At 35.6% G+C, this 23,671-nt stretch overlaps 5 protein-coding genes and 1 non-coding gene across 6 annotated transcripts; 5 read left to right on the plus strand and 1 right to left on the minus strand.

Moving 5' to 3' along the window:
* Nucleotides 1-2,624: 2,624 nt before the first annotated feature.
* LOC111444736 (zinc-finger homeodomain protein 10-like) lies at nucleotides 2,625-3,998 on the plus strand. The gene has a single exon (XM_023082760.1). The coding sequence runs from the start codon at nucleotides 2,872-2,874 to the stop codon at nucleotides 3,814-3,816; it is 945 nt and encodes a 314-aa protein (XP_022938528.1). The 5' UTR covers nucleotides 2,625-2,871; the 3' UTR covers nucleotides 3,817-3,998.
* Nucleotides 3,999-6,360: 2,362 nt separating this feature from the next.
* On the plus strand, nucleotides 6,361-6,945 carry LOC111445245 (mini zinc finger protein 2-like). Its single transcript, XM_023083512.1, has one exon. It carries the CDS (start codon nucleotides 6,453-6,455, stop codon nucleotides 6,741-6,743), a length of 291 nt encoding a protein of 96 aa, XP_022939280.1. The 5' UTR covers nucleotides 6,361-6,452; the 3' UTR covers nucleotides 6,744-6,945.
* A 1,641-nt stretch (nucleotides 6,946-8,586) lies between these two features.
* TRNAL-CAG lies at nucleotides 8,587-8,667 on the plus strand. The gene has a single exon. It is a non-coding gene; the product is annotated as a tRNA-Leu (tRNA).
* A 505-nt stretch (nucleotides 8,668-9,172) lies between these two features.
* Nucleotides 9,173-10,248, minus strand: LOC111445551 (60S ribosomal protein L34). The gene is made up of 4 exons (XM_023083999.1): nucleotides 10,090-10,248; nucleotides 9,907-9,986; nucleotides 9,570-9,679; nucleotides 9,173-9,482 (listed from the first exon to the last, which is right to left on the minus strand). Exons 1-4 carry the CDS (start codon nucleotides 10,166-10,168, stop codon nucleotides 9,383-9,385), a joined length of 369 nt encoding a protein of 122 aa, XP_022939767.1. The 5' UTR covers nucleotides 10,169-10,248; the 3' UTR covers nucleotides 9,173-9,382.
* Nucleotides 10,249-10,341: 93 nt separating this feature from the next.
* On the plus strand, nucleotides 10,342-13,778 carry LOC111445550 (protease Do-like 8, chloroplastic). The gene is made up of 10 exons (XM_023083998.1): nucleotides 10,342-10,795; nucleotides 10,961-11,077; nucleotides 11,707-11,800; nucleotides 11,919-12,017; nucleotides 12,165-12,231; nucleotides 12,359-12,434; nucleotides 12,519-12,585; nucleotides 12,710-12,927; nucleotides 13,040-13,107; nucleotides 13,262-13,778. Exons 1-10 carry the CDS (start codon nucleotides 10,632-10,634, stop codon nucleotides 13,405-13,407), a joined length of 1,116 nt encoding a protein of 371 aa, XP_022939766.1. The 5' UTR covers nucleotides 10,342-10,631; the 3' UTR covers nucleotides 13,408-13,778.
* A 1,085-nt stretch (nucleotides 13,779-14,863) lies between these two features.
* On the plus strand, nucleotides 14,864-20,363 carry LOC111445017 (NAP1-related protein 2-like). Its single transcript, XM_023083198.1, has 10 exons — nucleotides 14,864-15,131; nucleotides 17,199-17,321; nucleotides 17,423-17,473; nucleotides 17,629-17,700; nucleotides 17,817-17,930; nucleotides 18,008-18,069; nucleotides 19,184-19,241; nucleotides 19,469-19,525; nucleotides 19,736-19,783; nucleotides 20,117-20,363. Exons 1-10 carry the CDS (start codon nucleotides 15,003-15,005, stop codon nucleotides 20,153-20,155), a joined length of 753 nt encoding a protein of 250 aa, XP_022938966.1. The 5' UTR covers nucleotides 14,864-15,002; the 3' UTR covers nucleotides 20,156-20,363.
* The last annotated feature ends 3,308 nt before the right edge of the window (nucleotides 20,364-23,671 follow it).

Here is a 23,671-nt window from a genome sequence, read left to right on the forward strand (position 1 = left end):
TAGGAAGAGGTTTTCACATCCTTATAAAAACTTACAAGAAATGCTTCGTTCTTTTCTCCCACCGACATGAAATCTCACACCAATCTACCCCATCAATGTAGAATCTCAAAATCCACCCCATCGATATAGAATCTCACAATCCATCTCTTAAGGGTCAACATCTTCATTGGCACACTATCCGTGTCTCGTTCTGATGCCATTTGTAACATTCCAAACCCATTACTAACAAATAAATTGTGAGCAAAGAAATTGTGAGCCTTGACTAGAGGTTGTTCGAGGGCTTTATAGTGCTAGTTTATAAGTAGGAAATATCATACCATTGTGGAAAATCGTGATTCCTAACAATAATTACAGGAGTGAATAAATTCATACGTTTTGTTGAAGAAATTCGCTGTCATTGCACTGTCCAATGCTACGAGAATAGCTGCCAGCCCATAGACCGTTGATGCTGAACCTCGACGACCAAGGTTTCAGACAGGTGAGATTGCTGCACGTTGCTGGTTGCCATTGCAGTACGAGTTGATAATAATCGAACGGAACTGCTTTCATCTCTTCCAACTCATTTGAACTATCCTTTGATTCCACCAAAGCTATGCCATCCAAAGCATACTCTTTCAAAACATTCAAAATCAAAATGGTTAGGAGAAGGAAGAAAGTGTTCTTGTTTGCCATCATCTTATCTTCTAATATGATGCGTTAATATCTCAAAACGTTGTATTCCATTATTTATAGTTCGTGTCAAATGGATAAGTCTCCGAATTTATTATAAAAAAATGCGAACATTGTAAGAATTATTGGGATATATATTGGAAAATACCATAATAATTTCGTCCCCCTTATCTATTTGCTATTAAAATCTAGACATAATAATGTTTAAATTTACGGAAATTTTGTAAACTAATTGAGATTATTGTTAGCGTGTATGAATTGATCATGATTTTCAACGTGAGCATAGTTCAATAAATAATGTGAGATATCGACAGAAACAAAACATTATTTATAAAGGTGTGAAAATCTCTCCCATACTAACAGATACGTTTTAGCAACGGTTTGATCGTCTTGTTTTGTGAGTAGACATAAATTAGCGCTTACGTGTGCATATTGATTGCGTAATGTTCCCATCAATTTGGGTTGGGCTTCAAACGAAAACATCATATGATTATTGGGCCAATATCAGAAGAGCAAATGGGCTTTAATGGGCCTTGATGATCAAGCCCATGTTGGCAGGGGCAGGGGAGGGCCCACCGGCAACTGGAAACCTCGGAAGCCGTACGATCTCTGACCCCCTTGTCATAAATATGATATTAAAAACCACTTTTTTTAACTTCAGGTAAAAAATTGTGGCCCAAATATTTAATTTAATTTCGATTATAATTATTTTGATAGAAATAAAAAAAAAGGTATAGTAATTAAATTATTATGATAGGATGATAGGACCACATGAGAGGGGGTCCCATGCCCTAGAATTATGGGAATGAAAGGGTTTTTGGAGCCATTACTTGTCCCCATACGTGGACCCCACATCCCCCTCCCTCCCTACATATTTGATATTTGCATTTTGGCTAACCATTTTCCCAAATTGGTCCCACTCAAATTCGGAAAAAAAATATACCAAAATTGATGTTACATCTATGTACCCTACACATACAAATCATCTAACCTCATTTATTAGGGTCGCCCGTTCCAAAACCTTTCCATGAATCATATACATATTTGGTGAAATTGAAATATACGTAGTTTTATACCATGTTTTGAAACCATCTTTTCTCGACATCAAATCTTTGTCATATCTTGTGAAATAGACATTAGAGAAATGAAATGAATGCGTGCGAAGTTTAAAATCTCACTTGAGATGGGAAAAGAAAAGCAACCAAATTATATATGTTAATCAGAGTTTTAGGTTGATAGGTTCGGTAAACTATTTAGATAGAGAATTCTAGAGTTTTTCATAGCTCAACCTAACTACGCCCCGTTGCGGATAGATGGAGAGGGAAATGATGCATTTCTTATAAAGGGTGTGGAAACCTCTCCCTAGTATATGCGTTTTAAAAATCGTGAAACTGACAGCGAACATAGTAGGCCAAAAGAGATACAATATTTGTTAATAGTTGGCTTGACGTTACATGTGAGTAGGTAACAACATGTGGTTCGAAACCTCAAAAGGTGGGTTGTTGCAGTTTGGTATCAGAGCTGGGCACTGACTGATGTGCCAGTAAGGATACTAAGGCCTTAAGAGGGGTGAATTATGAGATCCCGTATTGGTTGGAAGGGGAAACTAAACATTTTTTTATAAAAGCATGGAATCGTCTACTAACTCCGAAAGAGGTGAATTGTGAGATCCTATATCAGTTGGAGAGAATAACGAAATTTTACCTATAAGAGTGTGAAAATGTCTACTGACTCATGGGGTGGATTCTGAGATCTCCGGTCTCCCCATTTCCGTCTATATTCCAAAATCCAACACCAACTTCGTCATTACGCAAGCTAGAGAGAGTGGCTGGCAATATCAAAAACTAAAATTAAATTAAAATTTAACAAAAAATTTAACCACCACAGACAAAGTAAAGAAAAAAGAAAAAAAAAAAAAAAAAACTTTACTTCCTAGTTGTATTGAGGTATATTTATTACACATGCAGGTGGGTCCACCCAACTTAACCACAGATTATAACCATGGTTAAAATTGAAGAAGTGGGTTAACAAAGCACATCCACAAGAACTCCGATTCCTATTATCAACACTCTTTCGCTAATTCCCTTCTTCTTCTTCTTCTTCTTCTTCTTCTTCTTCTTCTTTATTACTCTGTTTCTTAATTTTTACAGAAACCTTAATGTTCTCTGTTTTTTATTTGAAGTTCTCCTTCTTTAATTCTCCATGTTTAGAGAGCTTTGTGCTTTTCAAAGAGCCATGGATTTAGCCCCACCTCCCATCACTACTACAACCACGGCTAATAGCACCAAATCTCCCGACCCAGACTCCGACACTCCCACACGCTTCCCGCCGTCGTCTTCGGCCAAGTCGCTGCCTTTCACCAACGGCCTTCTCAAGCGCCACAACCACGCCCCTCAACCCACCCTCCTTGTTTCTTACAAAGAATGTCTCAAAAACCACGCGGCCAGTTTAGGAGCTCACGCGTTGGACGGATGTGGGGAATTTATGCCCTCCCCATCTGCCTCTTCCATTGATCCCACTTCGCTTAACTGCGCCGCATGCGGCTGCCACCGGAATTTCCACCGCCGTGACCCGGAGGATCCGATCTCTACTTTACCCATCAATACAGCAACCACTCATGTCATCGAGTATCAACCCCACCATCGTCATCACCCACCACCGCCCGGGACGCGGAGCCCGAATTCAGCATCTCCGCCGCCGATCTCGTCGTCGTACTACCCATCAGCGCCGCACATGTTACTAGCGCTTTCCGCCGGGTTGTCGGCTCATCCACCGGAAATCGGACGCGCGAAAAATTTAAACGCTCGGAAACGATTCAGGACGAAATTCAGCAACGAACAGAAGGAAAAAATGCTCCATTTTGCAGAACAAGTGGGATGGAAAATGCAAAAGCGAGACGAGGATTTGGTCCGAAATTTTTGCAATCAAGTTGGAGTCGAAAGAGGGGTTCTTAAAGTATGGATGCATAACAACAAGAACACCATGGGCAAAAAAACTGATTCCAATGACACCACCCCTACTACACCCACCACAACCGCCACCGCCGCCACCGCCGTCGTCAATATCAACAACAACGACGATGAAGACGAACCAGACGGCGGCTTCCATATGCATATTGGATCAAATGGGTCATCTTCTTCATCTTGATCTCTACTACTCCCTACTCCCAAGTAATTAATAATAAAATTGCATCATCCCCTGATACCCAAATCCAACCTACATACCTCTACTCCTTTTTTTCTTCTTCTTCTTTTCCTCTTCGCTTAGCGTTGAATTGTATCAATTACTGAGATGAGCACCCGAGTAGAAACAGAGCATTAATCCATCAATCCTTATTAATTACTTATTTAATTCCTTAATTTCTTTCCCTTAATCTCTAATCTAATCTAATTTCTTGTTGAAATTTCATGAATCTAACGTCTCATCAAACAGACCAAAAGATTATCCCCTTATCTTCTGTCTCGGAGAAAGCAGCAGAAAGTAGAATCTTGCCTCAACCTTAGATTTTCTGCACATTTCCAAATTCCATATGAAATTAAAACACGATTATAATTTAATTAAATGGGGTTTGTATATTTTCAATCATTGGTTGTACTTTTTATTATTTTAAGAAACTGATTAGAATAATGTTTCTATATTTAATCGGTCGAATAAATCTTAAAACTCGACTATCCTTTTAAAGGAAAGATATCGAGCATAACCCATGAACTTAATTGTTAATTAAAAGTTCATGATAATCAATAATTAACGGGTTGAAATTAGGTTGTGTGAGCAATAATGAAAAGTGTTGCTTAATTAGGTAAATACACTGTGTGCCACTTAGTTTAGCTGTCATTTCTGTCGCATAACATACACTATAGCAAAATGGACACTTAATCTATGATTTAAAATTTGAACCTTACAACTTATTAGATGCCAACTATGAATAATAATTTAAGTTGTCAATTTCAACTATTATATTGAAAAAATAGCTCAACTCCTTAATAATTATCATTTTTTTTTAAATATTAATTTAGTGAATACAAATAATAATGGCGTTACTCTATTTTCAATTAAATTTTGTATAATACTCTATAATGTTTTAAATATAATGTGTCAATTTTATTGTTGAATAGGATTGAATTATTATTGAAACATTATTGAATAATTTAATTGAAAATGATTTAAAAAATTATTGAAGGGTAGATATATACAAAAACCATAGGCCCCAAGCGACGTCGTTTGAATAATTATCCTAAAAATGTAATATCCTAAAAATGTAATTTAAGTTACCATGAACAAAAAAAGTTACCTTTTTTATTTCCTTCCTTCGTCAAACTTGAATTTAAAAAGTTGGGTGTTGGAAATAATTGGGAATTAATGTTTTACCCACTTTATTTATTTATTTATTTATTATTATTATTATTTGGAGCATACAAATTGGGCATTTTGCAAATGCTGTGGACCAAACTTCTCTGTCTTTAGCATTTTCAGGCATCTGCCTTATTTACCACTCCCTTTACACTTTATCCTCCCGCATCATAAAAATATCATAATATTATTATTATTTTTTTTTATTTTCCTTTTCAATAAAGTTTATATTTCTTTGGATAATCAAATTGGGCCTGACCCAGATAGCAAAAAAATGGCCCATAGCCCATCGGGCCCAAGAAGTAACTTTACGCTCTTTTAAGCGTATCTTTCATTTACTTGGGTATCATCAACTCTCGTTCCCATCTCAAAAGGTTGTATATCATGTCTTCATTTGGGGTCGGGTCTCACATGTGATCTTGGAAGATGTAGATGCCTAGGAGTAGATGGAAACATTTTTGTTTTGGGGGTATTTTTGTAGTGGTTTCACATCTTGGTAATGTGTGTATCAGCAGCTAATAAGCTTTAAGAAACACAAGCGGCCATGACATGAAAATTGGTTTGGTCGGTGGGGTTTACCACTTTCTCATCTTCCTATGCATATTTCTTTTACGCCTAAAACAATTCATTTACTAAACCATATACATATAGTTATATGTATTATACCCCAAAATTTGATATGGATAACTAGAGTAGACGATTATGTAAATGAAATGATACCGTTTCTATAACAGTCCAAGCTCATCACTAGTCGATATTGTCTACTTTAATTCGTTACGTAAAACATGTTCAATTTGATGTGATATGGTAGGGCGTAAAAGGTAAGAAATAGTAAGAATTAGAAGAAACCCTCTTTACACTGATTTAGGGGCCACAATACAAATTAGGTTCAAAACCCAACTTATTCCATAGCTGTTCAATTCTATATTAAACCAATCAAGCAGCTACGTGGAAACAAAAACTATTCATAACATCTTTAAATTTTGCCTTATTTACTTATGAATTATTGCTTCTTTTTCCTTTTGCCTTCTGGTGAGTTGTAAATCACCCTATTTCCAAAGACAAATCTGGGCTCTGTTCATAGTTCTTGTTAATTAATAAATTAAAAAATATATATATGAGAAGATTTGAAAGAAAAAACATGTCTCCTCGCGATTAAAAGCAGCTGTTCTTGACCAAATCAAGTAGTTTTTTTTTTTTTTTCCACATTATACTAATGGTTATGATTAATAAAGATAATAGAATGATTATGATTTAATCTCTATAATATATAATTAAGAAATGAGAAAACGACATGTGATAAAGTCTATTTTTCACTCTATTTAAGCAACTCAATTTGTGATCTCTCCCAATTCATTTTTCTTCAAACCCATAACCAAAAATTGGAGCTTTCTTGGTGTAAAACAAGATCAAGCTAAAAAGAAACTCAGAAAATGAGAAAGCGTCAAGTGGTGCTCAGAAGATCAGAAGAACCCTCGAGAGACACTGAGGCTTCCTCTTTCACAGTAAGGAGTGTTAGATATGGGGAGTGCCAAAAGAACCACGCTGCGAGTGTCGGAGGGTACGCCGTCGATGGGTGTCGAGAATTCATGGCAAGCGGCGATGAAGGTACGACTTCTGCACTGACTTGCGCTGCCTGCGGTTGCCACCGGAGTTTCCATAGAAGGCAAGTTGGAACGGAGGTAGTCAGTGATTGCTCGTCGTCTCCCTCAAACGAAACTTAAGAGATTGCACATACTGCGACGACGACGACGACGACAAGGATGTTGTTTTTGTTTTGAGGGTGCTGAATAAACAAAATTATGTGTGTTGTGTTGTGCTCGTGTAATGTTTTTCCATCATATTTCTTTTGAATTATGTGTGATTTTGAGTGTATTAATCTTTTGGGAGTTTGGAAGCAATATACCTAAAATCTTTATGGCATCACAACACAAAAATTGTACAAATTTGAATCAAATTTCCAAAACCCTTGAATCATAAGAGATTATATTTTGATTTACATACAATTTGTATGCAAATATTAGTAAGAATTCAATGCTTAAGGCCCACACATTCAATCATGTTGGTTGTTAAAGTGGAAAGTTTCTTTAACAATGTACTTAAAAGTTGATTAAAGCTAATTAAACCCACCATTGAAGGGAAGTAGTTGCCATCTTTTGTTGTTGGTGATGCTATTGATTTTAGCTCATCGTCTTATCGGTTTAGCGTGATTTAATCATTGATTAAGCGAACGAACGATGGTTAACGATCATGGTTCGAGGGTATGTAAAAGCAAAAAGGGATATTTAAGTGGTTAGCCAAATGGGCCATGTGAAGTGCTCAAAGTTAGGCTAAGAGGTTTTGGAGGTACCTAGGAGGAACCAACCTTAGGTATACGTTGTATTTCAATGAGAGGGTAGATGTCAATTCCAAAGGCAAATATGTGACCACCTTTGCAAGATATTTGATATTTGATATGGGTTTTGCATGGAATTGGGTTGCTAGTTAGGTTTGCTACATCCAAATACTTCAATCACTTCATTTTTGCTTTGAATTTGCTCAAACTTTGCATTATTGTTCTAAAATATATGATAGATTTTGGAAGATGGATGGAGATAACTTAAGTTATAAGCATAGATTTTGATTTTAATCTTTAGTGAAGTGACTTTGGTTGATGGGAAGCTAATAACAGCCTATATGTGAAGAGATGGTCCAAAGAATAATAGGTTACATCATGCATATTCATGATTAAGAAAAGGGTCAAATCTAGCGCCTCACTTAATATTGACATTTTCTTTATGCTATTACAATCATGCTGGTTTTAAGGGACACTCATGCTTAGTATAGGCTTTTAGGAGCTTCGTTCCCTCTCTAACCAACATGGGTTCTCACACAATCGACCCTCTTAAAGGGTTTGATAGGAAGTGAAATCTTTCCCTATCAAACGCGTTTTAAAACTGTGACGCTGATGGCGATATGTTACCGTTCGCTTCAAAGGACCTAAAACTTCCATTATTGTCGAATATAGCAACAAAGACGTTTGTGTGGTACTTTGCTTTATTCGTATGAACATACAATGGAGTATAAGATTTGATACAAGTAAATGAAGTTAAAGTTACCGGTGATGAGGACATATGGGAGTGTGTTTAAGCCAAATGGTGATCTCCCATTTGGTAACCACAGAATCTTTGATAAGATATTTGAATACAAAACAAGTGAGTAGTGAGGCTATGGAGAGGTGGGGATCTAAACCAAATGCCAACTTCAAATCAGGAAATTGGGTGTTGATTGACGGTGGCATAAGAATTTTCAAGTTTGAAGCACTTTTTTTTCTTTTTCTTAACCCTTTTTCACCATGGAATATATAATAGAGGTAGGACCATTGTCCCTAAATTTCCCGGAATGAGAGCGTTGCTATATGTTCCGATATCATCATGTCGGTCTCTAATTTGATACCTTCACTAATCTTATTTACTGTGTTTGTTTGTTGTCTTGGTTCATATCATCGATTGTTTTAAGTAAAATACTTCATACAACTTAATCTTGTTATAAGGTTAAAAATAATTAGTTGAAATTTCCTTCCAACAAGTCAAGATGGCCGAGTTGGTCTAAGGCGCCAGTTTCAGGTACTGGTCCGAAAGGGCATGGGTTCGAATCCCATTCTTGACATTTAATTTTTTGTTTATTCAATAAATTTTAACAACTTTTTTTTTCTACATCTTTATATCTTAAATTATAATTCCATTTAAATTCTACAAAATGTCTCTAAATTTTGAAAATTATTATTTTATCCTTTTAACGTTTAAATTTATTCTAAAAATGATAAAAGAAAGTCGTTTTTTCTCCATGAAAATTGTAAAAATTAATTATGTAAATAATTCTTAACAAATTTTTTTTGAGTAAAATAAATTATAATTTTGAGTCCTTCATATAGTTATTATTAATATCATGTCAATTTCCATTTCTTATATTAGTGAAAATAAGAAACAATTTTGAAGAAGTTTGGGCTAAACCATCCACAAGAAAGCCACTAATTAATGATATCAACAAATAAATTAGTGGCTTTCTTGTAGTAATTCAACGTTCTTAATATCATGTCAATTCCCAGTTCATACTGAAGAACATCCCAAGAACATTGTTTCCTGAAATCCGCATTCATGATCAAGATGGTATAAGATTGAGCAAGCAAGATGGTATTAGATTCAGCAATGTAATGATACAAAAATCTCTAGAAATGGTCTGAAATTGTGACATAGTAGGTTACATGATATCACAAAACAGGACACTTGGGGGATTGATTTGTCAACAAAGACCCATTTAAGGAAGAACCCAGAAACATCTAACCACTATCAACACTAAAATTCGCAAATTCAAGCCAAAATACTCATTTTGAACTCTTGGCAGCTAGCTTTTCCTTTGCCTTTTGGATTTTTAATACCTTTTTCACAATCTTCTGCTCTTCTACCAGAAAAGCCCGCATGATCCTGCAACCAATGTCGAAGTACTGCTTAAATTTGGTAGAAAACCCAAAGGAAACCAAAAATTCAGGGCTGATTCAATGAAGCACATACCTCTCTCTAACAGCACTTCCTGACAACACTCCACCATATGCCCGGTTTACAGTTCTTCGGTTCCTAGCCAGTCTAGACCTCTTGTATTCAGCAGGCCTCAAGTGCGGAATCTGTTCAAAGAACACATTAGAACAAAAAGATAATACAAATACATTATGAGAATTGAGAATTGATTGCAAAAATGCTACCAATTGCCACAACTATATGTTCTAGAGACTGAGAGTTAGCTATCAGGGCGACGCAATGTCAGCTTCAGGAAGAATGACGATCCCCAAATGCAATTATAAACACACCAAAACTGAAAAATTTCGAATCGAAGGCATAAAATCACACATACCCCTTGGATTCTCTTCCCGGTAACAGGACATTTGGGACCGCTGGCCCTCTTCTTGGTGGTTTGATAGATCAACTTTCCACCTAAAACGCATCAGCACAACACCCAAAATGGTCACGAAATTGAAGAGGAAAAACGGCTCATAAGAGCTGGAATTACACTGATTCAGGACAAAAAAAAACGTACCGGGAGTCTTGACAACGCGGTGCTGATTGGATTTGGTGGCGTAGCTGTGGCGCTTACGGTAAGTAAGTCGCTGAACCATCTTCAATTAACCTTGATTTCGGGTGTCTATGCGTCTCTAAGAAGAATCGAGGCAGTAGCGGCAGCTATCCAGGAGAGGGAGTTGTTTATATAGTGTAAAGTTTTTAAACTTTTGAAGCCCTAGATCCAACGGACGATGTACGTTTCAAGTTGACGGTTGAGATTTTAGGGGTAATTCGAGAGAGAGAGAGAGAGAGTGAACAAAAATAATGAAGAGAAAGGAGTGCATGGTGGATTCGAAGCAAAATGGCAACAGGGTTTAGTAAAACCAATACACATTTGCCCTAATGCTTGTACAGATTTGGAATGAAGTAAATTTGGATGATGCTTTTGTGCTAACAAGGTACCGTTCTTGAAGAATTGGTTGAGCTTTGGTGGTTGGTTATGGAGCATCTCAAAACCCCCCTTCATCTGCATCTATTATCGCTAAACTCCATACCCATTTGCTCTTTAATCTGTTAGAAATGCAAGTTCTGGCATACAATGCTCCCCAACTGCGAATGATGGTAGAATCTCGTGTTTGGACTTCGACCCATTTCTTGGGAAGACGAGAACTGTGCTTTGATGGTGTGTCGTCTGTGTGCTCTCCTTCAAATCCCAGCAATTCCCAATCCATTCCCATCCTAAGGTTGTTTTTTCTCTCCTTTTTACTCTGTGCTATTGCAACATCTGGCCAAAATCTTTGTTCATCGTGTACCAATTGATGTGCATTTAGGTGTTTTAGTTCTGAGTTTTGTTAAGCTTGGTTTTGGACTTTGTGTGAAGTGTGTAATTAGTGTAGCTGATTATTCAGGAATGCTGGTGATGACTATGGAGATCTTTGTTCTATAATGACCAGCAAATTTCTTTTCACAACTCGGCGGAGGTTATTTGCTAGTTTGTTTCTGAGTTTGTGGCCTTATCCTTCTAGGTTTGACTACTTTATGATCTCTGCACAATAAACTTGCATTTGGTTCTTCTGCACCGGTCTCTGTTAGACGAACACGACTCTCTACGATGGTATGATATTGTCCACTTTGAGCATAAGCTCTCATGGCTTTGCTTTGGGCTTCCCCAAAAGGTCTCACACCAATGGAGAGAGTATTCTTCGTTTATAAACCCATGATCATTCCCTAAATTAGCCTATGTGGGACTTTCGTCATCTAACGGTCTCAACTTATTGTGTTATTTTCAGTGTCGTGGATCATCGACGCTAACATTTATCATTTTTGCATGCGAAAATGAAACGTTGTGGTTAACTTGAAATGTGCAAATTTCTGCTTGGAGGGTTCTAAGAAGCATAATTGTTAATTTACTAGCTTTTATAGCTTTATATATGTTATGTGAGATCCCACGTTGATCGGGGAGTAGAACAAAACATTCATTATAAGGGTTCGGAAACCTCTCCCTAGCAGATGCATTTTAAAAACTTCGAGGGGAAGCCCGAAAGGGAAAGCCCAAAGAGGACAATATCTGCTAGCGGTGGGTTTGAACCGTTACATGTTGATACTTTCTTACTCTTAAAAGAGAAAATCACTTATCTATAACCAAGTTGTGTAGTGTATTTACAGCTCAAGCTTTGGGCGATCCTTCTATAACCATAGATGAAGTAACCCCCACTTTTTCACCTTCTGGAGCCTTTTTCCCTACAGAGGTGTTTTTCTCTTCAATACATACTTATTTATGCTTTCTTCCTAATTGATTTGTTTTGGATCTTCATTGCATTGTTATTATTTATCATGGTGTATGAACGAGAAATATGCGGTTGACAGGATAGAGTTGTCGAATCGTTTGAGAAAAATACATACTCTGTTGTCAACATTTTCGATGCGACTTTGCGTCCTCAACTCAATGTAACTGGAATGGTCGAGGTAATCATCTATAAAACTATGGTTCATGTTGTTTTAGCCACTTTGACACGTTACGAATTGCATATCCCAAGCTGTTTATTGTGTTCCTATTTTGATAACCTTCATGTAAGATCATCATTTTGTATTCATTACCATGCCTATTTGCAGATTCCTGAAGGAAATGGGTCTGGAATAGTCTGGGATGATCAGGGACATATAGTAACGAATTATCACGGTGAGTGCTTTTAGCGCCCGAGTAAAATGGTCACCATATACTACTAGAAACAACTGTACATTGAATAGCTTCAGTGAGGATCATCTGACATTTCTAATGCCAAGCCTTGTATTCACCTAATGAACAGTAATTGCTAGTGCCCTTGCAAGAAATCCGAGCGCTGGGCAGGTTGTTGCACAAGTTAATATCCTAGCATCCGATGGGTGAGGACGCTTGAAGTTAGACCAATATACTACTGTGATAAACAACATCTATCTGTTTCCTCAATTTTCTAAATCTTTGCATAGGATACAGAAGAATTTTGGAGGCAAGCTCGTTGGTGCAGATCGCACGAAGGATCTTGCCGTTTTAAAGGTAAGGCTTTTCATCTTGCAAGAATTTGATGATCAAGCATGCATGATTACCATTGTTATTCCAGAGAACAAACAAAACATCACTGATTCTAATCATATCTGAGATAATCTCTGCGACCGTGCAGGTGGATGCCTCGAACGATTTCTTGAGGCCAATCAAGGTGGAGCAGTCATCTTCTCTTAAAGTGGGGCAACACTGCTTGGCAATTGGAAATCCTTTTGGTTTTGATCATACTCTCGCAGTTGGAGTCATTAGTGGATTAAATCGCGACGTTTTTAGTCAGATTGGTGTCACCATCGGAGGTGGAATCCAAACGGATGCAGCTATCAATCCCGGGAATAGGTTAGACTAAGATTCATCCTAAAATGAATACCATCAGGGAAATCTTGTCTTTATCACCATATATATTTGATGTTAACATCAAGGAGATATCCTTTTCCTGTATCTTTGACAGTGGAGGTCCTCTACTTGATTCGAAAGGCAATTTGATCGGTATCAATACCGCTATTTTCAGTCAAACAGGTAACGTCCATCTTCCTCCTGCCAAGTGCCAATTCACCGTCTCGTCCTTGCTGTAACGACAGGGTAGTTGTGATTTTCACATTACCTCGTCCTGCTCTTCGACGACAACATTTAGAATGTGATTTAACATGACTCTACACTATCATGATTGCAGGAACATCAGCTGGTGTTGGTTTTGCAATCCCATCTTCAACCGTAGTCAAGATTGTACCTCAGTTGATCCAATTGGGTAGAGTGAGTAAAGGTAAAGAGAGGAGGGCAAAGTTTGGAGCTGGCTTTGATATTAGAAGAAAGTCGTAGCAGAACGTCGCGGCGAAGAACACGAGCTAAGCATTTCGACATTCTACTTGGAATCAAATGGAGAAGAAGAAGATTAAGGTGAAATTAGTGATCTTTTGTGTTGAAATCAAAGGTTTTGGTGAAAATTGTCGAGTTTCTGGGAGATAATGGAACTGTTTCAGCTGAGTTGCATATGAAACTTGTGAGTTCTGATGGGGGTGGCCTCAAGTTTTGAACTTGATGCCTTAATGGTAAGGAAGAGATGTTAGCTTTTGTTGAGCCCATAATGGATCCAAGTCGAGAAGAGTCAGTATGTGCTTCTGTGAGCTTGCTTAACCACTACATCCTCCCTGCTTTTGAAGGGTATTAGTAATTGGGCTTTTCGCCGACCAGAATGAGTCCGCCCCAATTTTCACACCATTTTGGCCCGATAATCTTATCCACTCGAACTATTCAACTCAAACCATAAAAATTAAATTGTATTAGTTTTTCTTTTGTTTGTTTGGGTTGGGCTATCCCACTCGACCAACCCAACGGTAGATTTATAATCCAATCTCACTCTACTTTTTAGATTTTTTGATTGTGATGAACACTTAATAATATTTAATGTTTGTAATTGATATTAATAATAAGATTTTAGTTATTAAATAAGATTTTTTTTAAAAATAATTTTAAAAAAAAACAATCTGACAATCAACCGGTTAGGAATCACGCCTCTCTAGTATGATATTGTCTACTTTGAGTATAAGCTCTCGTGTCAATGGAGAAAGTATTCTTTGATTATAAATCCACTCATGGCTTTGCTTTTGAGTTTTTTCAAAAGGCTTTATGCCGTATTGATTGTAAGCCCATGATCATTGAGAGAGTATTTCTTATTATAATAATCAGAGAGAGTATTTCTTGATCATGACCCTTCCCTAAATTAGCCATTCATTATAATGATAAAAAATAGCAGATGTGGGATTTTTTTGGGATCAAAATTAGCAGATGTAGAGAGAGTATTTCTTGATTATGATCCTTCCCCAAATTAGCCATTCATTATAATGATCAAAATTAGCAGATGTGGGACTTTTTTGGGATCAAAATTAGCAGATGTGGGACTTTCATTGTCCGGGATCAAAATTAGCAGATGTGCTAATTTAAATTAGCCCTTGATTATAAACCTATGATAAAAAATAGCAGATATGAGACTTTTATCGTCCAAGCCCTTGATTACAAACCCATAATCAAAATTAGCAAATATGGGACAACAGATAACTTTCGTCGTCCAAGCTACAAATCCATGATCAAAATTAGCAAATGTGGGACTTTCTATCTCCCAACCTCTCAAAATATAAAGAAGAAAAAAAAAATTAAAGAAAACAAAATAAAAGGATGAGGAGAATATACGAGGGAAAACTAAATAGAGTCGTCCCTCGTACCTCCATATAAATACAGAGCAACAGTCTTCAATCTGAAACTATCACTTCATTGGCCGATTTCAGATTTTTTTTTCCTTTGGCCACCAACATATTCTCTCTCTCTCTCTCTCTCTCTCTCTGTTTTTCCTTCTTTCTTTCGTCGTTTCTCTTCAACTTCGGGTGTACTCCTCACGAAACTAGGTTTCCGCCTCTAAAATGGTCGCCGAAAAGGGTAAAAAATCCAAGCCTGCCGACAAAGTCGAGGACGACGAAGCTGACCACGTTGACGTCGAGCTCGTCCATTATATCGAGAAGTTACAGGAGGTTCAAGACGAACTCGAGAAGGTCACTTCCCTTTTCACTTTTGTCTTCCTTGAATAGGCTTTAGTCTGTGCATCCATTTTTCCGGTGTCACTCTATATTAGCGTTTTCTGCTGTTTAATTGTGTAGCTTCCCTTGCTGAACTTCAACGTCATTTTGATTTACGGATATGTTAGCTCAATTACCTAGGAGAATGGTTTTTTTTTTTTTCTATTGTTTCTTAACTTCAAATTTATTTTGCTTCTTTAACTGGTCTTGATTCTTACATATGTAGTGTGATGAGCGTAAGTTGGTTATTCAAACAGTATTAGACCAGGGCTTGACTGGAAGGCGTAACTTGTGATTAGGGCTAATTTTCTTGGCTTTTGATTCTGAATTATACTTGTGTCACATTGCGGCAATCCTGGTTTGAATAATTTGGTCAAATTTTACCCTAACTTCTCCGTGCTAAAAGTGTAGGGTTATGATTGACTTGAACCGTTTCAATGATTTCTTAATACTCTTTATCCTGAAATTACATATTTTTCTTCAATTAAGGATGCTAATTACATGGACAACTAATTTGTTTTGGATGGAAAATAATTTGTGTTGGATGTGTCTTGGTTCGAATATCATGCTATACTACCACTTTATTTCAACCTTCCCTCAACCGTTTGAAAGTACTTCCGACTTCTATGCTCTGAGCTAAATATCACTGCGTTTCCTCAATTTCTTGTATTTAGTTGGGGAAGACTGGACTCTGCAAAAATTGCGAAGAATCAGGCTGAATAGCTCCATAATCGATCACTTCTTAAATGTTGCTTTTGATTTTTTGAAGGAAAGTCATAATTATATTACCACATTCACATTGTATATGCGATCTGAAATGGAGACAAGGACAGTAGATCTTATTGCCATTAAATGCCGCAATCTTATGACTCAAGTAGATGCTATTTTGCAAGCATTATACCTTGTTTCAGATTCTACTTTTTTTATAATGGTCATGTTTTTCTTTTTCTTGTTTTGTTATGCATTTATGAGGTTGAATTCAATTCTCTCAAACTTCAATCATATCTCTTTCTCTTCTTCTTTGTTTCACGCTTTTTAAAATTGAGAAGATGCATGTAAAAACATTAAGTTGTAAGCCATGAAAATAGGGTCATAATGTCTTATCAAAAAAAGAAAAATATTGTCATAATGTGCAACAGAGAATATGTCAATGTTTACTTACCTTATTGTAATTAAATTTATAAGATTATATAATTGTGGGAGTATTTTCTATAAGTTCATGCTAGGCAATTATAACTTGCATTTAACTTTCCACTACATCAACGAGAAGTGTGTTTCCTCTCTCTCTCTATAAAAAAAAAAAAAAAAATCTTGGATGGAAAAATTCCATTAAACTTGGCCGCCACTGGAATGAATCTTGATATTCTAATATTAACTGTCACATCTTTATATTTTAAGTCGTATAATGTTTGCAATATCCAGTTGTAGGTTTCACCTACCCCATCATGTTTCTTGTTGATGCTTTTTTTTCTTTCTTTCATTTACCTTACTGAAGTGTTGCTTCATATCAAAACATTACATATATGTATGGCCGATTATCGAAATCCCACAGACTCTAAGTATGGTTTTACAAAAAACATTTAATTTGGATACTTTTCTTTCTCCTTCTATTTTTATATTCTTTGCCTGCTTTCATCTTTTGCGAAATAATCAGGTTGTTTAGTGTGCATACTTTTTTATTTCACTTATTGGGTAATAATATAGCTACAATTTTCTTTTTTCCGTTTTTTTATCTTTTAGGTAGAATATTTCCATGTGGGTTTATAACTATTAATGATCATTCCCAACTTGTATAGAAGTTCTTTCCAATTCAAGATTATAAGCGGTCCAGTGTTGGATCAAAGGATATGATTTCTTGTTCTCATTCTAGGTGGATAAAAAAAGAGTATAAATCTCGAACTTGATAGGCAATATGTACAAGACATTCACCATGGCTATGTTCTGCCAATGCCTGATCTATATGGCAATAATGCAATTTCTTATATATCATTCAATATTTAATAGATAGACTTGTACTTAGCCTTGAACCTTTGGATCCAACAGGTTAATGAAGAAGCAGGTGACAAAGTTTTGGAAGTTGAACAGAAATATAATGAGATAAGGCGGCCTGTTTATGTGAAACGGAATGAGATTATCAAAACTATTCCGGACTTCTGGTTAACTGCCGTTAGTGCTCTGTTTATTTATTGACATTTTACATATGATCTTTGTGAAGTGTACTTTTCTTTCCCCCTTTGATTCACACGTCCAATGCTTGATTTATGCAGTTCTTGAGTCATCCTGCACTTTGTGATCTTTTGTCCGAAGAAGATCAGAAGGTTAGTTGCTTTAACCCAAGAAAGGATTTTTCTGCGAGTTTCTTATACTTCAGTTTATTTTGAAGTCCTAATTCAATGAGACTTTTGATTCTGTATTAATCAACTGCAAACAAGTATACACTCTCTTAATTGTTGGTCTCTTATTCTTGGTGCAGATCTTTAGGCATTTATATTCTCTTGAAGTGGAGGATCAGAAGGATGTAAAGATGGGGTATTCCATCATATTTGTGAGTTTCAGCTAACCTGTTTGACTTATACTGTGTCCGTCCATTTGCATCATTCATATCTTCCCTCAATTGCAGAATGTGATAATGATCTGTCACTAAACTGCTTAAAATTACAGAATTTCAACGAGAATCCTTATTTTGAAGATAGAAAGCTAGAGAAGACATATACGTTCTTTGAAGATGGAGCAATCAAAATTACTGGAACAACAATCCTGTGGAAGGATGGCTTGGTAACAGTTATTTCTATCTAAATAATAATTTATGTGGTTGGTTAATTCAGATTAATGAGTAATGATAATTTTTGAAGGGTGCATCAAATGGAGTTAACAGTGAGAAGAAAGGGAAGAAGCGACCCTTGGCCGAAGACAGGTGCTTCCTTATCCCTTATTTGATTCCATCCATCTTAAACAAAGTCATAGAACCTCAAAGTTTGCCAATGACCTTGGTTTCTCGAGTGAAAGCGTGCTTGAAATTATTGCAGTCTTAAAGCTCAAAATATTTTAAACAACTTTTTTCTTATTTTAAGAAGTTCATAATGAGTTAATTAATGGATGAAAACTTTCCTTGATTGAAATTGATTTAACGTTTAACACTGATGGAAAATGAGCTAGCCCATCTATTAATGCTTTTCCTTCCTAGATGGCGTGGGAAAGATTTTCTTTTAAGGTTAATAGGCCACAGTTACAATTATGTTAAAAAAGTAATCTCTCCCACTCAACCGCAGGGCTAAGCAGAAAGATGAGAAAAGGGTGGTGTGCCATTTATTTGTTTTATATGTTTTTTATTTAATATTTGCCTAGAAATTTCTAGAGTTGGTTCACTCTATATCTATATTATTTAATAGTCTATCTTTCATCACTTCTATGTTAGAAGGGATTCTATTGGGCTTCGTCTCTTTTGTAATTTCATACCATCTATGATAAGGGAATCCTAAGAGAGCCGCGACTCCAACAACTGTCTATGTACGATTCATACTAGATCTGAATAGTTGTCCATCCTACCTTCTCTACATTCTTGACATCCCATCTTTGTCTCAGTAGATTCTTCCAATGGCATGTTTCGGCCTTCTCTCCCATTACTTGTCAAAAGTGAGCCAAAAATCTGGTGCAATGCTCCAAAAGAAAATTATTTAAAGCCATAATAAATGAGTAGTTTTCTGTCAACTAACTGTAGTGTAGAATATATCATTTAAAAATTTCTAAATCCGTGTATTCAACATAAAGTTTAATTAGCATATTAAAAGGTATTTAAGGAAGAAACTTCTGATTTTCCATTACGTGCTGTTGTAATGTGTTACTATTATGCTATTACCCTATTACAATGACTTCTGCTTTCATATTCTCAATGATTTTTCTTTGACAAATAGAAAAAGTTAAGTTAGTAATACCTTTCTCCTCTTTTCTCTACCACATATGGTTTCTTGTTTTAATATAAATTCAGCATATTCACTCCCTATATTGCTCATCAATTTTGATGTATGCAGCTTCTTCAGTTGGTTTGGTGAAACCGAACAAAAAGATATCATGGAACTTCATGATGAAGTAAGTTTGAACATTTTTCTGCCCTGTAATTATATAAATGCCCAGCATGTCCTCTTGTTAAGTGTTAACTAGTACACTTCCCTTTCTAGTCACTTGAATTGCTGCTCCAGTTTGATATTACAGTTGTGCCAAAGCTAGATATAATAACTCGTTTAAGTTTCTCTTCTTGTAAGAACTCAATGCTTTAGGTTGTACTTACGTGCTTGGTTTCTTGACTTAAAATGCAGGTAGCTGAGATAATTAAAGAGGACCTGTGGCCCAATCCTTTGAAATATTTCAACAACGTAATCTCCATCTCCTTTGTTATCACTTTACCTATTCTTTGAGCCCCTTTTTCTTTTTTTCAATTGTTCTGCTTGTGGAGATACCCCCTCCCCCATCAAGCTCAGTTGCCGCGGTTGTTCTTTGTTTTTTTGTTTCCTTCCCCCACTTCGGAGTCTGGAATGCCAATCCTTCAAACAAGAAAAATGAGGGTTCTTCTGATTTCTTTTCAGGATATTGATGAAGATGAAGAGGAGTCTGATGGAGAAGATGAGGAGGAGGTAAACAAGATGAAATTTTACTTTCACCGTTGCACTCAAATATATGGATGATATTTTGGGTTCTGCCTTCTGCTTTCTTCCTATTCTTGAATCACCCGGCATACATCTTTTAGACAATCATTCCCGGGCCTTCATCCAGTTAACTAAAACCCATTCATTCTCACATAATTGATTATAAGATTCATATATACATGCATATAAGTTTTTGAAATATTGTACATGGTCCAAGTCGTCTAGTGTTCTGCAACTGTATTGTTACTTTAACTGCCCTGCACATGTAGCCGAGCTAAAAATTCAGGAGTAATCATCGAACTTTGGATGATTAATGTGTAGGAAAATGGAGATGAAGACGATGATGATGGCGAAGAGTGAACCGTAAAGGACAACCCTTGTTAGACACATCCCGTTAGGTACCCTCCTTTTTTCCCCCTTGTTCCTGTTAGACACACCCCCTTAGGCACCCTCCTTTTTTCCCCCTTGTTCCTGTTAACCTAGGATATCAATTTTTCCAATCTGGGATACTTATTAATGCATGGTTGTCATATTTATATATCAATGTGCTATTTTACCTTCTAGGCTATTTTGGCCTCCCCGTATCATTTAATATGCAGCCCCATCATTTTCATGAGTTGGCCTAGTGGTCAATAAGTGCCAAATGGGCTTAGAGATTAGAGATCAGTGAGAAGAAGGGGTTCTTACTTCTAGTGGCCACCGACCTAAGAGAATGGTAAGCTGTGATTGGTTGCACATTTTTTTATGTAGATTTTATTTTTTCTTGATGACTTTTTAAAATAATAATTGGGGCATATAAATAATATTATATGCCCCAACTAAGCCCATCATTTAGTGTGGTAATTTTTTTTTTGTTAATAGTTTTTTTTTTTAAATTGGATGAAGATTTGAACCTCTAACCCTCTAAATTCTTCTAAATTTTCTAAGTTAGTTCACAATCTTTATTAAACACTAGTTAATCATGCATAATTTGGGATTAATTACCAAAAATCAACCTGCTTTAATTTTTTTTTTTTTTTTTAATCTTTGAAACTGAGTACGAACATGTTAAATCATATTTATATTAATTTCTATAGTACAGTCTCTACCAACATTGCTTTCAAAATGGTTGCGACAGAAGAAACATCAACCAAACAACCTTGTAAATTTTCTTATGGCCTTATCTTACTTAATCAAAAAAAAAAAAAAAACGAAAAATTTATATGGATCGTATAAGTATTGGGCCCACAGTCCATTGAGAAATGATCCACATGCATTGTTTGATGGGACAAGAGTCCCAAGAAAATCTCCATTAATTTTGGTCTGCAAATGACATATGGGCCTCGTCTTTCCCACAACTTTGGGCCCTTATGCTTGTTCTTAAGCCTGCCCTAACCATCAATAGAGGACAGCCTACGTATTTGCATTTATTTTCATTCCCCACATTTTTCAAACATTTATAAGACTTCCATTTATATATTAATTAAAAAAATAAAAGATGATTAAAAAGGGGTTTGAACATGGGCTGTAAATTTACGATGATAATATGGCCGCAAACCTGAGCATATTTTAGTAACAAAAGGTGATTAAAGCACAAAAGGGAAAAGAAAAAAATAATTATTTAATTTAATAACATTACTGTCTTCAAGGGAGCATAATTAGGATTAGTAGGACTTTTTTTTTTTTACTTAATTAGTTTATTTGTTTTTGCTTTATCCATGATTTTCAGGAAACTTTTATGTCATATATTAAACCCTACTTAATATGAGCTTACATGAATATGATATTCAAGTTCTTATGAGCTCAAATGGGGATGCCTAATCATTTTAGCTTCCTGGTTTCTATCGCAATCTAATCATCATATATTAGTTGGACAAACGCTCGTACATTTAGTAATGATCGAGTTGTGTTAACCACTATTAAACTATCATATTATTATAATTATGATATAATATAGTAACGTCTTACCTGCATTGAACTAAAATTTAGAATCTAGAGTCGCTATTTGACGACTACGACATAACTTCTAAAAGTAAAGACTATTTCCATAAACTAACACGGGTCTTTTTAGCGTGCGATTGAGGTCATTTAACTAGCAATATCGTATCCAAATAAATAAATGGAGGAAAAGAAAATGTAATTTACAAAGATTGTGGTCCAAGCCAGAATCCAGGTTTTGAGATTCTGGTCATTCAGCATCTTGCTAACTCCCTCCAATTTTACAGCTATTGGCACCCACATGTGGCATCATCATCATCATGTGGCTCACTTCTTTCATCATTATCACAATTGCTAGGAAGGCTTCAATTTTATACTTCATATACTCAAGAACAATAATTCAATACTACGAACCGATACCACGAATGTACAATATCGACTCACGTGGAGACTCGAGTTGTTTTGGTCGATGAAGTAATTACTTAAGTGTAAGGTTTGATTGGAGGTGGAAAGGTGCATGAAGTTTAGGAAATGGCATAGGATATGGGATGGATGGAAGCAAGAATTATAATCCAAAATGGAAGGGGCAGAGCACATGGAATGGTGAGAAAGCGATGAAGAATTGTTTAAATTAGTTAACCAAAACAGATGTTTATGTCTCCAAAAGTGAATACAAAGCTGTCTAATCCATCCTCTTCTCATTTTAAATCCATCCAAAAGCATTTGGGTCTTTGTGAGTTCTAAAATAACTGTACCAACTACACTTGGGGTCTTCTTATGCTCTTTCATCTCACCTTTTCCAAACACAAACCCTTTTCTGAATTATGAACACTTGGAATAATTATAAAAATCCCAATGAGTTGTGATTTCCAACCACAAAAAGTCATCAAATTTTAGTTTTAATTAGGTGTATACCATCCAAATTCGCATGCTCAAATCATTTTCTTTTCCTTTTTTTCATTGGCATTTAGCAATTTTTCTTGTTTTAATGTCCAATACGTGAAATCCCACATCAGTTGAAGAAGAAACGAAACATTCATTTCAAAAGTGTGGAAACCTCTATCTAGTGGACACGTTTTAAAATTTTGATAAAAAATCCATCAGAGAAAACCCAAAGAATATACTATTTGCTAGTGATAAGCTTAGACTGTTACACTATATTACAAGAATAAATAATTATTCATGAAAATGACGTTTCAAGTATGAAAATTATTTCTATTTGAAAATGAATATGAAACGACATAGGTTTTGCAATTATTAAGACAACAATTCCAATCAATGTCATTTTTGTAATACAAAGTTTTTTTTATTGACTTTATTTAGTATATAGTCTATTGTTTCATATACATTCTACATAATTCATATTAGATTTAGATTGAATTGGGCCTAGCGGCCCAACTATATGTATAATTGGGCTCTATAAAGGGTAGGCCCATTTCCTTTTTATTTAATTTGTATATACATTTTGAGTTCCATTACTCTACATTTATTTCTTTATACCTTTAAATAACAACAAAAATAAATAAAGTAATTTAAATCAATTCCAACTGTGACTCTATTTAAATCAACCCATACACTATATTTTTATGTAATTATATCAAACTTTCTTTCTCACACATATCAGTATTTATTTAATAGCATGTGGAGTGGACATTTTTATGTTATATTCTATTTATTAATCTAATCATCTTTTATATATATATATATATATATATATGTATGTATATATATATGTTCTGCAACACTGAGCAGCTTCCATTCAAAGCTTGGTCCTTTACTGACCGTAGACCCCATTCGCACTGTGAAAAAAAAAAAACGAAAAAATAAAATAAATTTTCTAAATTTTAAAATTACCCAGCAATTAATTTTATTTAATTATTTTAAAATTGATACGAATTCCTTTCCGGAAATTGAAAGCAAAGTCATGAAAACTTAAATTCAAGGTGGACAATATTATCA

This window comes from Cucurbita moschata, unplaced genomic scaffold, assembly GCF_002738365.1.
Source record: "Cucurbita moschata cultivar Rifu unplaced genomic scaffold, Cmos_1.0 Cmo_Scf00007, whole genome shotgun sequence".
In the NCBI taxonomy this organism is placed as follows: domain Eukaryota; kingdom Viridiplantae; phylum Streptophyta; class Magnoliopsida; order Cucurbitales; family Cucurbitaceae; genus Cucurbita; species Cucurbita moschata.